Genomic DNA, 19,677 nt, shown 5'->3' on the forward strand with positions numbered 1-19,677 from the left:
GCCAGTAAATTATGAAATAAGTCCAGGACCAGCCTATTGGCTCAGGGTGTCTGACCATCCAAGGGAGGAGTTGTAAAGTTTGATGGCGACAGGCAGGAATGACTTCCTATGACACTCTGTATTGCATCTCGGTGAAATGAGTCTCTGGCTGAATGTACTCCTGTGCCCGACCAGTACATTATGTAGTGGATGGGAGACATTGTCCAAGATGGCATGCAACTTAGACAGCATCCTCTTTTCAGACACCACCGTGAGAGAGTCCAGCTCCATCCCCACAACATCACTGGCCTTAAGAATGAGTTTGTTGATTCTGTTGGTGTCTGCTACCCTCAGCCTGCTATCCCAGAACACAACAGCAAACATGATAGCACTGGCCACCACAGACTCGTAGAACATCCTCAGCATCATCTGGCAGATGTTAAAGGACCTTTACTGGAAATTTGAAAAATTGATGTTCACGTCGTCAGGTTGAAGATTACCCAGACCAAATATAAGGTATTGCTCCTCCAACCTGAGTGTGGCCTCATCGTGGCAGTAGAGGTGGCCATGGATTGAATGGCAATGGGAAGCAGAATTGAAGTGGGTGGCCACCAGGACGTCCCACATTTTCTGGCAGACAGAGTGTAGGTGCTCAGCGAAGCGGTCACTCAACTACATCGAGTCTCACTGATATACAGGTGGCCACACTGGGAGCACCAGGTACAGTAGATGACCCTAATCTTGTTAAGAGTCTTTTTAATTCTCACCTGGGAGACTGTCAGGGTCATCTTCTGTCAGCCGTTTCTCCATCCGAACCAGAATTACTTTCTTGCCAGAATGTGAAACCTACCAGAATTGATTGTGGTTCAGTGCCAAGCATCAAACACAAGACAATACCAGAACAGACAACAATTTACAAGACAACAGTGTTAACAGCCATGGGCAATCAACAATTGACGGAATAGCCACATGCACAAGCACCAATAATCAACCTTAAATAAATGTGACCATATGGACAAACTCAGTAATTATCAACAGAACAAGGAGGGCAGGAAAGACCACAGTGGATGTGGTTCAGGGACAGTTAAGGTATTATACTTGAGTGAGTTTTGTTCAGAAGCTGGATAGCTATGGGAAAGAAACTTCAGAAATGATGTGTCGTCCTGCTGATGATAGACTTGCAGCGTCTCCCCGATGGCAATTTGGTGACTGCTAGGGTGGGTGGAGTCTGCAGCAACTCTTTCTCCATTCAGTGCTTCCAGATGAGACAACCCTTCACCTGCAAATCTGCCGGGGTCACTTATCGTGTCTGGTGCTCCCGACGTGGCCTCCTCAACATTGGTGAGATCCATCATAAACAGGGGGACCACTTTGCCGAGTATCTCCACTCCATCCGCCAAAAGTGGAACTTCCCTGTGGCCAAACGTTTTAATGCAGAATGCTATTCCTGTTCCTTCATGTTGGCCCATGGCCTCCTCTTAGCAGCAGCACCTAATATACCATCTGAGTCAGAGGCTGATGATCGCGCTGCCTTTCTTTTCTTTCTTGGTTTCGTGGTTATCTGGAGAAGAAGAATTTCAGCGTTGTATACTTGGATAATAAATGAACCTTTAACCCTTTGAGTAGCCTCCAACCTGATGGCATGGATATCGACTTCTCCTTCCTGTAAAGATTTTTTCTCTCCCCCTCCTCTCAACTTCCAGTAAGATGGTGATACATTTGCACGCAGCGGCCTCTTGGGGACCAACCAAAGGTGCTTCTATCTTTGTTAAATATGTGTTTTACGGTCGCAAGACAATTCAACTCCAAGAACTTTGGGTACTGCAGGGTGACTCCATCAGTGAGCTGCTTGTTGGTCGGAGTAGCTGGACTGGTGTCGGTGGCAGAGCCAGCGGAGGTGTCGAAGGAGCCAGTTTGGGTTCAGATAAGCAACCTGACTGCAGACCATGTTTAAGCTTGCTACTTGAAGGCATCAGAACTGGTGTGCAAAGGCAGCGTGCGGTATAACCATGAGAGATTGTCTCAGACATCTCATCTGCGGTCACAAGACTCTGTTGGGCAGTGATAACGTAAGCTGCCGCAGGCTTGTCTGGTGGCGCGACGGAAGGCATGGAAGCTGTGTATCCTCAGTTGTAATGACAACTAGGCCTCAAGCCGCAGGCTTGCCTACTGCTACAGACCAGGTGAGGAACGCCAGAGTAGGTGCAGCGTGGTGTCGGCACTTGGCTGCCCTCCTGTGTTCAAGCAGTGGAATGACAGACTGGATTGCGTGCTTCTGCACACTGTGGGGAGACTGTACCATCAATTGTGGGACACGTCGCTGAGGGTCTTGGACTCTCTCTCTCTCTATATATATTTTTTTTTTGTGTAAATATCCTTCTTTGCTTGCTATTTTGAATATGCTGTTTTGTTAATTTTGTACCTTGGCCCCAGAGGAACGCTGTTTCACTCAATGTATCTATTTTGGTTAAATGGTAATTAAACATGATTTGATTTTGATTTTGATTTGATTTCCCACTTTGGTCTCTTACTTCTGCTCACCTGCCTATCACTTCCCCCTGGGTCCCCTCCTCCTTCCCTTTCTCCTCTGGTCCACTCTCCTCTCTATCAGATCCCTTCCCCTCCAGCCCCTTACCTTTCCTGGCCACCTGACTTCACCTATTATCTTCTAGCTATCCTCCTGCCCCTCCCTCCACCTTTTAGTTCTGGCCTCATCCCCACTCCTTCTCAGTCCTGAAGAAAGATCTCGGCCCAAAACGTCGACTGTTTATTCACTTCCGTGGATGCTGCCTGACCTGCTAAGTGTGTTGCTCTGGATTTCCAGCATCTACAGGATTTCTGTTCCTAATAATGTGGCCACTGTGTGTCTATTCATGATCTTCTGCTGCTGTAGCCCATCCACTTCAAGTTTCAATGTGTTATGTATTCAGAGACGCTCTTCCACACACCACTGTTGTAACGTGTTGTTATCTGAGTTACCGTCACCTTCCTGTCAGCTTAAACCACTCTAGCCATTCACCTCTGTCCTCTCTCATTAACCGGGCATTTTCACCCACAGAACTGCCACTCACTGGATGTTTTTTTTGGTTTTTCTCACCATTCTCTATAAACTCTAAAGACTGTTATGCATGAAAATCCCAGTAGATTAGCAGTTTCTGAGATACTCAAACCACCCCATCTGGCACCAAGAACCATTCTATAGTCAAAGTCACTTAGATCACATTTGTCCCCCATTTCTGATGTTTGGTCTGAACAACAACAGATCTTCTTGTTGTTCTTCTTCTTGTAAAGTTTAATGGTGGCTGGGGGACCAAAATGACGTACATTACCCCCACCTACTGAGTTGGAGTGTGGAGCAAAGAGACAGAAAGTATACCCACTCAATTCCTTCTTTGACACATTCCAAGGTTAAAAAGATAGCAACCATCTCAGATGTGAATACTGGTACTTTGTCCAATAATCTTTTCTTAATAGTCACCTGAAACTTTGGAACATAAATAGAAATACACTGAGCCTCTTGTCCATGTCTGCATGCTTTTATGCATTGGGTTGCTGCCACCTGATTGGCTGATTAGATAGTTGCATTAATGAGCCAGTGTACAGATGCACCATATAAAGTGGCTATTGAGAAGCCCGGGATGACTTTGGTGCACAATACATACGTGGATGGAAAGGATAAATTCAGCAAAAACTGCATTTCCATGTGAATTTTCCAGAGTGTATTTCGAGTGTGTGGTGCGTGTCTGTGCTTTCACTGAGTATGGTGCTTGGTTTGAAGTTCAATGCTGTAACATTCAAAATTCGGGTACCATGGTAGCAAAGAGGTTAGCTCGATGCTATTACAGCTCAGAGCGTCGAAGTTCGGAGTTCGATTCCGAAGCGGCCTGTGAGGAGTTTGTATGTTCTCCCCGTGTGTGCATGGGTTTCCTGTGGCTGCTCTGGTCTCATCACACGGTTCAAAGGCGTGCTGGTTAGTAGGTTAATTGGAAACTGTGACTTGTCCTGTGACGTGGCCTGGGTTAAAATGGCAGGTTGCCGGGTGGTGAGGCTTGTTGGGCTGGAAGTGTCCGTTCCGCACTGTATCTCCAAATAAACAAATAGAAATGCCGGAGGAACTCAGCAGGTCAGGCAACATCGATGGCGAGGAATAAACAGTCAACGTTTCATGCCGAGACCTTTCATCAGGACTGGAAGGGAAGGGGGAAGTACTCGTATTCCTTCCCCTTCAGCCATTTACCTCTTCCTCTCCCAGCTTCTCTCTTCAGATCCGGTTCCAACCATAGACATGTCCCCGAGCTTCCCACAGACACCAGGGTTTCAGCAGATGCTGGGAGTCTGAGCGACACACATAAAATGCTGGAGGAGGCAGCATCTGTGGAAATGAATATACAGTTGGTGGCTCAGGCCAAGACTCTTCATCCTGCATCTGCGGGATCTCTTGTGTTTATCGTGTTCTAACATTCCCTGTGGTTTTCAGGCTGCTGGGTGGCCTGTAGTCTGGAGGGACGCTGCTTCTACTGTTGTCAGCTCTGAAACATGAACTGTAAGGCTCTGCAGAAATCTTGAGTACATCTCTGCTGCCACATTATCACTGGAATGTGTGGATCCAAGCTCCGCACAAAGCCCAGTGCTAAACTGGTGCCAGAATTCCTGATGCTGTGGGACATTAAACGTTGGCTTCCTGGCAGCCGTCCAGGCACACAATGTGTTCCTTTGTCCATTCCCTCCATTATCCATTTGTGTTTTAGACAGCACAAGGTCCAGACTCTCTGCGTCTGAACTCTCGTACAACGTCACCCACCGGTGTCCACTGTGATGTGGGGGATAGGGTGAGGCTGGAGAGGGTGAGAAGGGGTGAGAGTGAGGTTGCAGTGAGGGTGAGAGTGATGTGGGTGAGGTAGTGAGGGTGAGACTGGGGTGAGAGTGAGGTTGTAGTGAGGGTGAGAGTGAGGTTGTAGTGAGGGTGAGACTGGAGAGGGTGAGGTAGTGAGGGTGAGACTGGGGTGAGAGTGAGGTTGCAGTGAGGGTGAGAGTGATGTGGTTGAGGTAGTGAGGGTGAGACTGGGGTGAGAGTGAGGTTGCAATGAGGGTGAGACTGATGTGGGTGAGGTAGTGAGGGTGAGACTGGGGTGACAGTGAGGTTGCAGTGAGGGAGAGAGTGAGGCTGTAGTGAGGTTTAATGAGTGTGAGACTGGAGAGGGCGAGGTTGTGAGGGTGAGACTGGGATGAGGGCGAGATTGTAGTGAGGGAGAGATTGGAGAGATTATGAGTGTGGAGAGTGGGAGGCTGTACTGAGGGTGTGAGTGTGGGGAAGTGAGGTGTGTTTAGGCTGGACTGGGGAGGGTGAGGTTACATCATCAGCTGCTGTAATGTGTAAACACAGAAGGTGATCTTGGCAAATATTTATCCTGAGTCAGAGCAATTTATTTTCAATAAATCTGCAAAAGAATTATTTGTATATTTTTAACTGTGAATCTGTGACATAGAATCCAGAGCTAGTAACGTCTTGATAGAGAACGAACCAAACACGAGTGTTTTAAAAGATAATGTTTCACAGGGTATTCTCTGTATCCTTTGCTCTGTCTAAATAATGCAGCCAGTAAATTGCTTCTTTAATACGTTTTGTACTCAGGGTTCCACATATCATTTTCCACTTTCCTTCCTGAAGATAAGATTTCATGGCGATTAAGAATTAAAAATGAGATGCTCACTTTTGTCAGTACCATATTTCTCTTTTACAATAAGATATAGGAGCAGAATTAGGCCATTCGGCCCGTCGAGTCTGCACCACCACTCAATCATGGCTGATCCTTTTTTTCCCATCCCCAACCCAGTCCCCGGCCTTTTCCCCATGTCCTTTGATGCTGTGGCTAAACAAGAACCCATCAATCTCCACCTTAAGTACACCCAACGACCCGGCCTCTACAGCTGCACGTGGTAATAAATTCTGCAAATTCACCACCCTCTGGCTAAAGAAATTTCTTCACATCTGTTTTAAATGAACACCCCTCTATCCTGAGGCTATGTCCTCTTGTCCAAGACTCCCCACCATGGTAAACTCCCTTTCCACATCTACTCCATCTGGACATTTCAACATTCGAAAGGTTTCAGTAAGATCTCCCCTCATCCTTCTAAATTCCAGCAAGCACAGGCCCAGAGCCATCAAACGTTCCTCGTATGATAACCCTTTCATTCCCAGAATCATCCTTCTGAACCTCCTCTGAACTCTTTCCAATGCTAGCACATCTTTTCTTAGATAAGGAGCCCAAAACTGTTCACAATACTCAAGGTGAGGCCTCACCAGTGCCTTATAAAGCCTCAGCATCACATCCCTGCTCTTGTATTCTAGACCTCTTGAAATGAGTGCTAAAATTGCATTTGCCTTCCTCACCACCAACTCAACCTGCAAGTTAACCTTTAGGGTGTTCAGTACAAGGCCTCCCAAGTCCCCTTGCAGCTCAGATTTTGGGTTTTCTCTCCATTTAGAAAATACTTTGCACATTTATTCCTTTGACCAAAGTGCATGACCATGCATTTTCCAACATTGTATTTCATTTGCTACTTTCTTGCTCATTCTCCTAATCTGTGTAAGTCCTTCTGCAGCCTACCTGTTTCCTCAACACTACCTGCCCTGCCACCAAGCTTCATATCATCTGCAAACTTGGCAACAAAGCCATCTATTCCATCATCTAAGTCATTGTCATACAGCATAAAAAGAAGTGGTCCCAACACCAGCTCCTGTGGAACACCACTAGTCACCGTCAGCCAACCAGAAAAGGATCTTTTTATTCCCACTCACTGCCTCCTACCAATCAGCAAATGCTCCAACCATGCTAGTAACTTCCCTGTAATACCATGGGCTCTTAACTTGGTAAGCAGCCTTATGTGTGGGACCTTGTCAAAGGCTTCTGAAAGTCCAAATATACAACATCCACTGCATCCCCCTTTATCTATCCAACTTGTAATTTCCTCAAAGAATTCCAACAGGTTTGTCAGGCAAGACTTTCCCCTAAGGAAACCATATGGACTATCTTGTCCTGTGTCACCAAGTACTCCATAACCTCATCCTTAAAGATTGACTCTAACATTTTCCCAACCACTGAGGTCAGGCAAACTGATCTATAATTTCTTTTCTGCTGCCTCCCTCCTTTCTAGAAGAATGGAGAGACATTTGCAATTTTGACATTTGAAATTTTCCAATTCTCCGGAACCATGCCAGAGTCCAATGATTCTTGAAAGATGCCTCCACAATCTCTACTGCTACCTCTTTCAGAACTTCTTTTCTATCCACCTTGTTATTATTTGCTAGCTTGCTTTCATATTCCATTGTTTCCCTCCTAATGATTCTTTTAGTTGTTTTCTGCGTTTTTTTTAAAAGCTCCCCAATCCTCTATCTTCCTGCTAATTTTTGCTTTGTTGTATGCCTTCTCTTTTGTTTTTATATTAGCTTTGACATCCCTTGTCAGCCATGGTTGCACTATTTTGCCATTTGAGTATTTCTTCATTTTTGGAATACATCTATCCTGCACCTTCCTCATTTTTCCCAGAAACTCAAGCCATTGCTGCTTTATTGTCATCCCTTTTAGCATCTTCTTCCAATTTAGTTTGGCCATTTCCTCTCTCATACCGTTATAATTTCTGCTATGTCAGACTTTACCTTCTTCCTATCAAATTTCAAGTTGAACTCAATCATAGTGTGATTACTGCCTCCTAAGGATTCCTTTACCTTAAGCTCCCTAATCACCTCTGGTTCATTACATAACACTGAATCCAGTATAGCTGATCTCCTAGTAGTCTCAATGACAAACTGCTCTAAAATGGCATCTCGTAGGCATTCAACAAGTTCACTCTCTTGGATTCATTACCACCTGGTTTTCCCAATCTACCTGCATGTTAAAATCTCCCATGACGATCATAACATTGCCCTTTTGACACACCTTGTTATTCTTGATGGGATCAGCATCAATTTCTCCAAGTTCGAGTAACCATTCCCCTCTGTCCCCTGTTGGATATCCCACCGGCTCCATCACCCTGTATCCTTCCTCTCACCACTTGTCCACCTTCTCTCTGCGTTCCTTCATGTCAACTACCTCCCCTCTTTCTTTCCTGTCCTCATGAAGAGTCTCAAGATTCAAGATTTTCAAGATTCAAGTTTATTTATCACATCGAAACATACAGTGAAATGTGTTGTTTGCAAAAATGTCAGCCCACAAGTGTCGCCACGCATTCCAGCGCCAACATCGCATGCCCACAATGTTCAGCAGAACAGCACAACAAAACAAAGCCAGACAACAGTAAAACAATCTCTTTTCCCACCCTCCCACCCATGCCTTCTTTCACACACACAGTCAGGCATCCAACCTCAGGATAGGTCCCCTCTGGGCCTCCAGTCCTCGGTTTCCTAGCATTGGGCATTCAGTATAGATGAAGCTCAATGTACATCTGGGCAAAATAGACTGAAATGTTTAACACTATTCCGCAAAAAGACTCCTCGGCTGTCGCCATGGCAACAGTAAAGTATTTTTATTTTAAACACAAGATATTCTGCAAATCTCAGCAGGTCAGACAACATTTATGGAGGGGAATAGGTCATTGTCCGAAACATAGTCATAATCATAGTCATAGTTTATTAATCCCGGGGAAAATTGGTTTTTGTTACAGTTGCTCCATAAATAATAAATAGTAATAGAACCATAAATAGTTAAATAGTAATATGTAAATTATGCCAGTAAATTATGAAATAAGTCCAGGACCAGCCTATTGGCTCAGGGTGTCTGACCCTCCAAGGGAGGAGTTGTAAAGTTTGATGGCCACAGGCAGGAATGACTTCCTATGACGCTCTGTGTTGCATCTCGGTGGAATGAGTCTCTGGCTGAATGTACTTCTGTGCCCACCCAGTACATTATGTAGTGGATGGAAGACATCGTCCAAGATGGCATGCAACTTAGACAGCATCCTCTTTTCAGACACCACCGTCAGAGAGTCCAGTTCCATCCCCAAAACATCACTGGCCTTACGAATGAGTTTGTTGATTCTGTTGGTGTCTGCTACCCTCAGCCTGCTGCCCCAGCACACAACAGCAAACATGATAGCACTGGCCACCACAGACTCGTAGAACATCCTCAGCATCGTCCGGCAGATGTTAAAGGACCTCAGTCTCCTCAGGAAAATCAGCATATGGGAGGGAGATTGAGAACCTAACTGAGTGGTGCTACAACAGCACCCTCTTACTCAATGACAGCAAGACCAAGGAGCTAGTGATTTCAGGAGGAGGAAACTGGAGGTCCTCCATTGTCTGAGGGGTAATAACTGTTCGTCCTCCAGCCCTCATTGGGGGATCAGAGGTGAATTAGGGTCAGCAACTTTAAATTCCTCAGTGTTATCACTTCAGAGATTCTGTCGTGTCCAACAAGTAAATGCCATTATGAAGAAAGCACGGCAGTGCCTCTACTTACTTAAAAAGTTTGCAAAGATTTGGAATAACATCGAAAACTTTGACAAACTTATATAGATGCGTGGTGTAGAGTAAATTGACTGGTTGCGTCACATCCTGGTGTGGAAAATCCCTCAAAAAGTAGTGAACAGGACCCATTCCATCACAGGTAAACCCCTCCCCATCTACGTGGAGCAGTGCCACAGGAAAGTAGCAACCATTTTCAAGAGCCCCTACCATCCAGGCCATGCTCTCTTGTCACGGCGTCCATCAGGCTGATAGTACAGGAGCCTCTGGTCTCACACCCCCAGGTTCACAAACAGTTATCACCCCTCAGACATCAGGCCCTTGAACCAGAAGGGATAACTTCACTCAAATTCACTCACCCCATCTCTGGAATGTTCCCACAACCTATGGACTTACTTTCAAGGGCTCTTCATCTTATGTTCTCAATATTTATTGCTTGCTTGCTTATTTATTTACCTGCTTGTTTGTTTATTTTCTTTTGAATTTGCTCTGTTTGTCTACCCAGTTTGGTGTGGGTTTTTTTGCATTGTGTTTCTTGGATTTACTGTAAATGCCCATAAGAATACAAATATCACTGTTGTATAAGGTGACATACATGTACTTAGATAATAAATTTACTGTGAACTTTGAATAAACAGCCAACATATTGGGCCAAGACCATTCATAACGACTGAAAAGGAAGGAGGAAGAGATACTTTTCTTCATAAGTAAAGTAGCTTTACTAAGGAATTTTTAAGGAATCCACTACTTGTGTTTGTACTCACCAGCAATGTTTGGTATGGTTGGTATGTGATGAATCTACTGGCCATAGGAACGCTGTCAAGTTCAGCGCGATTAGAATTTAACTCCGAGGGAACAAAATTAAATATGGGCACAAGAAATTCTGCAGATGCTGAAGATCTTGAGCAACAGTCATGAAATGCCAGAGGAACTCAGCAAGGATCAGGTAGGATCTAACGGAGAGGAATAAACAGTCAACGTGCCGGGCTGAGATCCTTCATCAGGATTGCAAACAACTTTCCTTGTCATTTGAGAATTTAACACTGAGAAGATATGAAAAATGTTATCTCATCTGGGTATGATTAGACCGTCAGAGACAGAAATTGGGCTTGATGCTACAAAAAAATGCTTTCAAACGTTGGCTTCTTGATGAATGGTCTTGACCTGAAATGTTGACTATTATTCACCTCCCATAGCTGCTGCCTGACCTTGAGTTCCTCCAGCATTTTGTGTGTGTTGAACAACATTATATATCATTTGGATCAACACAGACAAAATGCTGAAGGAGCTCATCAGATCAGGCAGCAGCTATGGAAATGAATAAAGAGTCAATATTTTGGGGTGAGATCCTTCTTCTCGACTGGAAAGCAAGGGGGAATATGCCAGAATAAAAATGTGGGAGGAGAGGAAGGGGGATAGCTAGAAGGTGAAAGGTGAAGCCAGGTGGGTAGGAAAGATAAAGGTCTGGAGAGGGAGGAATCTGATTGGAGAGGAGAGTGGACTATGGGAGACAGGGCAGGGGAGGTGATAGACAAGTGAGGAGGAGTGGGAAGAGGCCAGAGTGGGGAATAGAAGAAGAGGGAAGGGGGAAGGCGAAAATATATTATTAAATATCATTTCACTTGATTTCCTGATGTAATACAAAGGGGAAAAGGTTTAATTTTGAAAGACTGCCCCTTGCCCAAAGAAACTTAAAGCTGAATTGCTCTCACATGCCATTCAGACTACAATTAAATTGTATTGCTAGGAACATTCTTACAACTTCAAAGTTCCCTCTCATTTATTTTACAGTTGTGCAGACCAACCATTGCCCTGAGCAGGAAATTTTTACACAGCTTGAAAAATGAGTGGCATTTTAAATGTTTTTTTTGTAATATGCATGCTATGAATATTTAGAATGAAAATGGAAAAATTATATACCTTTGATTTTATTTATTAATCAAATGGTATAATGAAATACAGTGCAAATCTTTCATGTTTCATAAACCATATAACCATATAACAATTAGAGCACGGAAACAGGCCATCTCGGCCCTTCTAGTCCGTGCCGAACTCCTACTCTCACCTAGTCCCACCGACCTGCACTCACTCCATAACCCTCCATTCCCTTCCTGTCCATATATCTATCCAATTTAACTTTAAACGACAACATCGAACCTGCCTCAATCACTTCTGCTGGAAGCTCATTCCACACAGCTACCACTCTCTGAGTAAAGAAGTTCCTCCTCATGTTACCCCTAAACTTTTGCCCTTTAACTCTCAACTCACGTCCTCCTGTTTGAATCTCCCCCACTCTCAATGGAAAAAGCCTATCCACGTCAACTCTATCAATCCCCCTCATAATTTTAAACACCTCGATCAAGTCCCTTCTCAACCTTCTATGCTCCAAAGAATAAAGACCTAACTTGTTCAACCTAAAGTTTTCTCGTCTGTCTTTATTTCAGCTGTGCAGTGACAAGGGCTATGTGCACAGGAACATTTCAGTTACTGCGCGGCCACACAACCGTGCAGCTTAGAGGGAACAGCGTAGCTGGTCGATAAAGGCAGCCCTGAAGGCTACCAAAGACAAATACAATTTCTCTTTCTCAAAGCCATCTTCTCATTGACCTGACAAATTACATCTGATTAATTCTCCACTGATATTTCTCACATTCTGTTTTCACTTCTGAATCAGGTTTTATTATCGCTGACATATGTAGTGAAATTTGTTGTTTTGCAGCAGCAGTATGGAGCAAGACTTAAAAAACTGCTGTAAGTTACAATCAGAAATTTGTGGTGGTTCTCCATTATATCCAACTGTGACAGGAAACCTGAGTAGGAGAATTTGTAAAGTGAAAGAACCATTACAGTGGGGCAGTTCCACTCTCTTGACCTCAGAAGCCCTGGTCCAGTAGTACGAACAAGCGTAACGAACTAGGGTCTTCCTGGACAATCAGAAATATAAATAAGTAATTAGTGCAAAAAGTGCTTCTGGTCAAGATGGCGCCAGCGAGCAACGATTCCTCGGGTGACATCGCTGAAATTATTTCACTTTCTCTATGCCTTCTGCTTGCTTGTGTTACGGAAACTGTTCGAGCCTGTGTTGTGCAGTTTGGAATTCGATCGATTGATCTAGCGTTCTGCTGTGTCCAGGGAGCTACCTCATGGAGATCAGAGACGAGAACCCGAAAAGGACTCGTGGAAAAACCCTAGACACAGGGTCATGGATAATTCCATCGCAAAGGGTGAGGAAGATTGAAGCATCGAGGTGAATACAGAGGCGGTCAGCGATCACTCCCTACGGAGGCCACTGGGTCGACAGCGTTCAGAGCTGGTGAGCGATTGCTCCCTACAGAGGCCACTGGGTCGACAGCGTTTGGACCTGGTGAGCGATCACTCCCTACGGAGGCCATTGAAGTGAATGCAGAGGGGGTCATCGATCTCTCCTGACACAGGCCAGACGGTCAGCGATCTCTCCCAACAAAGGCCACCAAGGAGTTGCGGAAGAACTGTTCAATGCTCTGAGATTTATGTGATCGGACTGTACTTTATATGGACTCCTTCCAGTTTTTGGTATTTTCTTTCTTGTGGCTGATTGGTGGGTGGGTGATCTGTTGATTCTTTGTGGGTGAGTTGGGGGGGGTGGATTATGGCTTTTTGATGTTACTGTCACTCTTCCTTTTGCAAGTGAGGGGGTTGGGGATTGTTATCGTTGCTTTTTTTCTGCAGGGAGAGGGAGGAGATGCATTGCTATTGTCGCTGTCTTTTTCTCTGCAAGTGAGGGGGTGGATATTTGTTGTTATTGTTGCCATTTTCTTTCTGCGGGGAAGGGGTGGGGGATTTTGGTGTCTGCGAGTATTGTTTCTTTTTCGTGGGGGGGGGTTAGATGTATGGTCTTTCTATATTTCATGGCTATCTGGAGAAGACAAACATCAGAGTTGTATTGTCCATGCATACTTTGATTAAAATGAACTTTCGAACCTTTAGAGAGCAAAAAGTGAGGTTGGGTTCACGGGCCCATGATCCGTTCAGAAAACTGAAATCAGAGGCGAAAAGGCTGTTCCTAAAACATTGAGTGTGCGTCTTCAAACTCCTGTATCTCCTCCAGGATAGTGGTAATGAGAATTAGGCTGGAGAGGGTCCTTAATGAGGGATGCTGTCTCGCTGAGGCATCCCGGCATTCATCATTAAGTACCCCAAACACCCAGGACATGCCCTCTTCTCATTGCTACCATCAGGGAGGGGATACAGAAGCCTGAAGACCCACACTCAATGCTTTAGGAATAGCTTCTTCCCCTCTGCCATCAAGTTTCTGAATGGACAATGAATGCTACTTCAATATTTTGCTCTTTTTGCACTAAATATTTTTTTAAATTTTCTTATTTTAACTTATAGTATTTTATTTAAGTATTACACTGTATTGCTGCTGCAAAACAACAGTTTTCACAATATGTCAGTGATATTAAGCCTGATTCTGATGTGTGTACCTGTCTATTGATGTTCTCTCCATATTCCCCTCCATATCGACAGCTCCAGATAATCAGATTCTGAAGTCTATCCACTTCTTTCTTTTTTCTAATATCCAAATTATGCCAAGGTATTCAAATTTCAAAGTAAATTTATTATCTAAGTATGTAAATGTTAACCTATTCTACCCTGAGATTTGGGGTTCACAGTAGAACAAAAAGCACAATAGAATCAATGAAAAACTACACATAAAACTGGCAATCAAACAATGTGCAAAGAAGACATACTAGTCATAGTCATAGTCATATTTTATTGATCCCAGGGGAAATTGGTTTTCGTTACAGTTGCACCATAAATAATAAATAGTAATAGAACCATAAATAGTTAAATAGGAATATGTAAATTATGCCAGTAAATTATGAAATAAGTGCAGGACCAGCCTATTGGCCCAGGGTGTCTGACCCTCCAAGGGAGGAGTTGTAAAGTTTGATGGCCACAGGCAGGAATGACTTCCTATGACGCTCTGTGTTGCATCTCGGTGGAATGAGTCTCTGGCTGAATGTGCTCCTGTGCCCACCCAGTACATTATGTAGTGGATGGAAGGCATTGTCCAAGATGGCATGCAACTTGGACAGCATCCTCTTTTCAGACACCACCGTGAGAGAGTCCAGTTCCAACCCCACAATACTGTGCCAATACAAACATATAACAAGCAAAGAAATAGATAAATAAATGCATACATTCATTCTGGCGTCTTCCCCGTTCCTTTGCCGCCCTGAAGAAGGGTCTCGGCCTGAAACGTCGACTGTTTCTTCATTTCCATAGAGGCTGCCTAACGTGCTGGGTTCCTGCAGTATTTTTTGTGTGTGTTACATGCATACTGTACGTAGTACAGAATACTTGAGTTGTAGGATCCTTGAAAGTGACCTTTATGTTAATGTATTAATTGAGATGAAAATGGATTATTTTTCAATCGGATCATTACGGTTTTAAACTATGACTTCTGTTCATTCTAGTCTGCATTGAAAACATCAATTCTGGGAGACAACTCTTTCATTTCCTTTTTGGCTCTTTTAGGGTTTCTTCCGAAGAAGCATCCAGAAACACATGGTTTATACCTGTCACAGAGAGAAGAACTGTGTTATCAACAAAGTCACAAGAAATCGCTGCCAATACTGCCGATTACAGAAATGTTTCGAAGTGGGAATGTCTAAAGAGTGTAAGTTCACTTTCTAATGTTCAGAATTTCAGAACAATAAGTCCAGTTTGCCTCTATGAGTCACCTTGTTGGCTCAAAATATGATGTCTCTGGGCCTTTAGACGCTGGAGTTAAGAAGGATGAGGGAGATTTAATTGAAACCCATGCGATATTGAAAGGCCTACATAGAGTGGGAACGGAGAGGATGTTTCCATTACTGGGAGAGACTAGGACAGAGGGCACAGCCTCAGAATAAAGGGACATCTTTCAGAACAGAGGTGAGGAGGAATTTCTTTAGCGAGAAGATGGTGAGCCTGTGGAATTCATCGCCACAGCCAGCTGCGGAGGCCAAGTCATTGCGTATAATTAAAGTGGTTGATAGGGCATCAATGGTTTTGGGGAGAAGGCAGGAGAATGAGGTAGAAAGGGATAATAATCAGCCATGATGGAATGGGACAGCAGAGTTGATGGGCCGAACAGCCTGATTCTGGTCCTTTGTCATGTTATATCGACTTCTGGAATATCTTTGTTGCTTCAGAGGCTCAGAGGGAAGCGGACATCTTGTTTCCCAGAGAGGGTGCTACTATTTCACGCCATGTTGTGAAGACTGTGCACAGCAGCTTTTGATGACGATTGCATGTACTTTCTCCACCAAAATATTGTCATAATAGAGCGTGGCTTTGAAACTAGAAATCCTATATCGTTCTCCCATTTGATATATCATGCCATCAGTAAAACAATAAGGAAAATAAATACTGTAATAAGATTGGAAACTGAAATATTAAAAATAGCAATAATATAACTCAGTAAAACTTTATGGAGGCTTGTGAAACATGGCGACATGGTAGAGTAACGCTGTTACAGTGCCAGTGATCACTCATTAAACTTCAGTTTCCTCCGCAGCCTGTAAGGAGCTTGCTCGATCTCCCTGTGACTGTGTGGGTTTTCACTGGGTGCTCTGGTTTCCTCCCATACGGGTTAGGGTTAGTAAGCTGTGGACATTGCTATGTTGGTGCTGGAAACATGGTGACACTTATGGGCTCTCCTGGCACATACTTAATGATTTGATTTGATGCAGAACAACGCATTTTGCTGTATAATTCAATGCACATGTGACAAATAAAGCTAGACTTTACCTTTCTTTATCTTGAAAGCTAAGTAAGGTGTTAGCTTAAAGTTGATCTATGGGAGCTAAATTTTAAAAAGAGTCCTTAATAAGGCAGAGATCCAAATTATAAACACAAGAGGTTCTGCAGATGCTGGAAATCCAAAGCAACACCCACCAAATGCTGGAGAAACTCAGCAGATCAGGCAGCGTCTCAAAGTGAATAAACGGTTGATGTTTCAGGCCAAGGCCCTTCTTCTGGGCCGGAAACGAAGGGGAAAGACGGCAGAATAAAAAGGTGGTGGGAGAGGAAGGATGATAGCTAGAAGGTGACAGGCAAAGCCACGTTGGTGGGAAAGGTACAGAACAGCTGGAGAGAAAGGAATCTGATAGGAGAGGAGAGTGGACCATGGGAGAAAGGAATCTGATAGGAGAGGAGAGTGGACCATGGGAGAAAGGAATCTGACAGGAGAGGAGAGTGGACCATGGGAGAAAGGAATCTGATAGGAGAGGAGAGTGGACCATGGGAGAAAGGAATCTGACAGGAGAGGAGAGTGGACCATGGGAGAAAGGAATCTGACAGGACAGGAGAGTGGACCATGGGAGAAAGAGAAAGAGGAGGGGACCCAAGGGGAGGTGATAAGCAGCTGAGAAGAGGTAAGAGGCCAGAGCGGGGAATAAAAGAAGAGGGGAGGGTAAAATTATTTTTACCAGAAGGTGAAATCAATATTCATTCCATCCTGAGAGTGGCCTCATCTTGGCACAAGAGGAGGCCGTGGACTAACATGTCAGAACAAGAATGGGAATTGGAATTAAAATGTTTGGCCACCGGGATATTCCGCTTTCGGCAGATGGAGCAGAGCTGCTCGAAGGAGCGGCCCCCCAGTTTTTAATGGGTCTCACTAGCGTACAGGAGACTGCATTGGGAGCATGGGATATCATAGATGATTTGAAGTGTTCTCTCACCTGGAACGGCTGTTTGGGACCCGGAATGGAGGTGAATGGGCAGGTGTAGCACTCAGGTTTCTTGCAGGGACAAGTGCCGGGAGGAGGATTAGTGGGAAGAGACTAATGGAAAAGGGAATCACGGAGGGAGAGATCCCTATGGAAAGCAGAGAATAGCCACTCGTAGGGATGCAAATTAGTTTGAAGTAAGAATTGTGAAAAGGTGGACGAAATTTGTGAAATGTATTACTACCAGTATTGAATGCAGAGGGAGATAAATCCAATGGAATGAAAATTTGCAGGAAAAGAGGTCATTGAGTGAGTGAAGGTTAGAAAAACAAGGAATAGTGAGGTCACGGAGAATATGGAACTAAGAATTAAAAATCATAATTGGAAAATGGATAGGTTAATGAAGGGAGAAGTACTAAAGATTGGCTTTATTTGTTGCATGTATATCAGAACATCGTAATATACAGTGAAATGTGCCGTTTACATCAACGAACAACACACTCCGAGGATGTGCTTTGGGCATCCAGGAAGTGTTGCCACGCTTCCAGCACCAAAATAGTATGCTCACAACTGAATAATCCTAATTCATATGTCTTTTTTGGAATGTGGGAGGAAACCGAAGCACATGGAGAAAATCTGCATGGTCATGTTGATGAGTGAACAGAACTTGGCGCAGTGTAGGAAACAGAAAGCAATATTAGTTCTGCAGGATGCTGGAAATTCCTGTGGGCAGGTTCCATTCTTAAATCTCTCCTCTCCTATCTGATTTCTTCTTCTCCAGCCCTTTACATTTTCCACCTATCTCCCTTCACCTATCAACTTCTAGCTATCCTCTTTCCCCTTACCCCACCTTTTTATTCTGGCATCGTCCTTCTTCCTTTCCAGTCCTAAAGAAGTGTCTTGGCCCGAAATGCTGACTGTTTATTAATTTCCATAGATGCTTCCTGACCTTCTGAGTTCCTCCAGCAATTTGTGTGTGTTGCTCTGGATTTCCAGCATCTGCAGACTTTCTCGTATTTATTCTTAAATCTTTGTAGTTCTTGAATGTATTACTTAGGAAATGTCTCACAGTTATATGACTTTATCTGCCTAAATATAAAAAGCATTCAGCATAAGAGACATTGAAGGCACTCTTAGGTTGGCAAGTGGATGACAGAGAAATCGAGAGCTGTGTGGGAGGAAGGGTTAGATTGATCTTAGAGTAGTTTAAAAGGTCGGCATAACAGCATGGGCCAAAGGGCCTGTACCGTGTTGTAATGTTGTAAACTCAGTCAGTCCCATCATGGGCACCAACCTCCCCAGAATCCAGGACACCTTCAAGGAGCAATGCTTCAAAAAGACGGCATCCGTTACTAAGGACGCCCCCCATCAGCCAGCAATGTACTGCTGCTGCATAACAACACCTTTCACAACATATGCTGGTGATATCAAACCTGATTCTGAATCTCTGTTCCAGAATGCTGATTTTGAAATTGTGATGGCACAGTAGAGAGTGATCAGTGTTTACAGATTTTTTTTCTCCCCATTCCGTTTTGATGTTTGACTATTTGTAACAACGTTGATTATAAAAAACTATTACAAAATTAGTGCTTCTAAAATAATTTCAACTTGTATGGAGTGTCTATTACTTCTGTCAACAATGGTAAAAAAAATAAAGAAAATAGAACAGAGCACATTACAAACCCTTCATCCCATGACGTTGTGCTGATCTTTTAACCTACTCTAAGATCAACTTAACCCTTCCCTCCTACATAGCCCTCCATTTTTCTACCATCCATGAACCTATGTAAGAGTTTCTTAAATGTACCCAATGTATTTGCCTCTACCACCACCCTGGCACAGCGTTCCACACACTCAACTGTCTCTCTCTCTGTAAAATCTTACCTCAAACATATCCCCTTAAACTTTCATCCAATTATCTTAAAATTATTAGTGTGGCGTTAGCCATTTCCACCCTGGGAAAAAGTCTCTGACGGTCCACTTGATCTACGCTCCAAAGGGAAAAGCCCGAGCTCACTTAACCTGTAAGACATGTAAAACCCACCTATGAAATTATAACCATCAAAGGTCTGGATGGAAGGAAAAGAGGTAGATTCAAATAAAATGGTCTATTAAAGAGAACCTTTGTTGAAAATAGAAAATAATTAAACCACTTCAGTAAAACAGTGTGATAGCAGAGTGGCTAGCACAACAATTTGCAGTTCAAGAGACACAGGTTGAGTTCGCTCCGCTGCCTGTAAGGAGCCTGTACGTTCTTCCCATGACCGTGTGGGTTTCCTCCAAGTGCTCCAGTTTCCTCCCACAGTCTAAATACCTATTGGTTGGCAGGTTAATTGGTCATTATAAATTGTTCCTGATCAGGCTAGTGTTAAATCAGTTTGCTGTGTGGTGCAGCTGAAAGGGCCGGAAGGGCCTATTCCATGCTGCATCTCAATAAAATAACACAAAACAAAGTTATTGCACTGTGAGAGAGTCAAACTTTTAAGCATAATATATGTCAATGTAAGATGTTTGACAAGTCGGAAGATTAGTACA

General features: G+C 43.9%; 1 protein-coding gene across 4 annotated transcripts in view; it reads left to right on the forward strand.

Annotated features, from left to right (window-relative positions):
• Positions 1-19,677, forward strand: part of LOC140212405 (retinoic acid receptor beta) — a 273,300-nt gene that overhangs the window by 140,865 nt on the left and 112,758 nt on the right. For 3 of the 4 annotated variants that reach the window (XM_072283157.1, XM_072283156.1, XM_072283158.1), the window contains one exon: positions 14,963-15,104. In XM_072283157.1, coding sequence (XP_072139258.1) covers positions 14,963-15,104 — 142 coding nt within the window. Of the gene's footprint in view, positions 1-10,364; positions 10,386-14,962; positions 15,105-19,677 lie in introns of those variants that run through there. The other variant, XM_072283159.1, reaches the window with a different exon arrangement.

The sequence above is a fragment of the Mobula birostris genome, chromosome 19, assembly GCF_030028105.1.
Source record: "Mobula birostris isolate sMobBir1 chromosome 19, sMobBir1.hap1, whole genome shotgun sequence".
NCBI classification, from domain to species: domain Eukaryota; kingdom Metazoa; phylum Chordata; class Chondrichthyes; order Myliobatiformes; family Myliobatidae; genus Mobula; species Mobula birostris.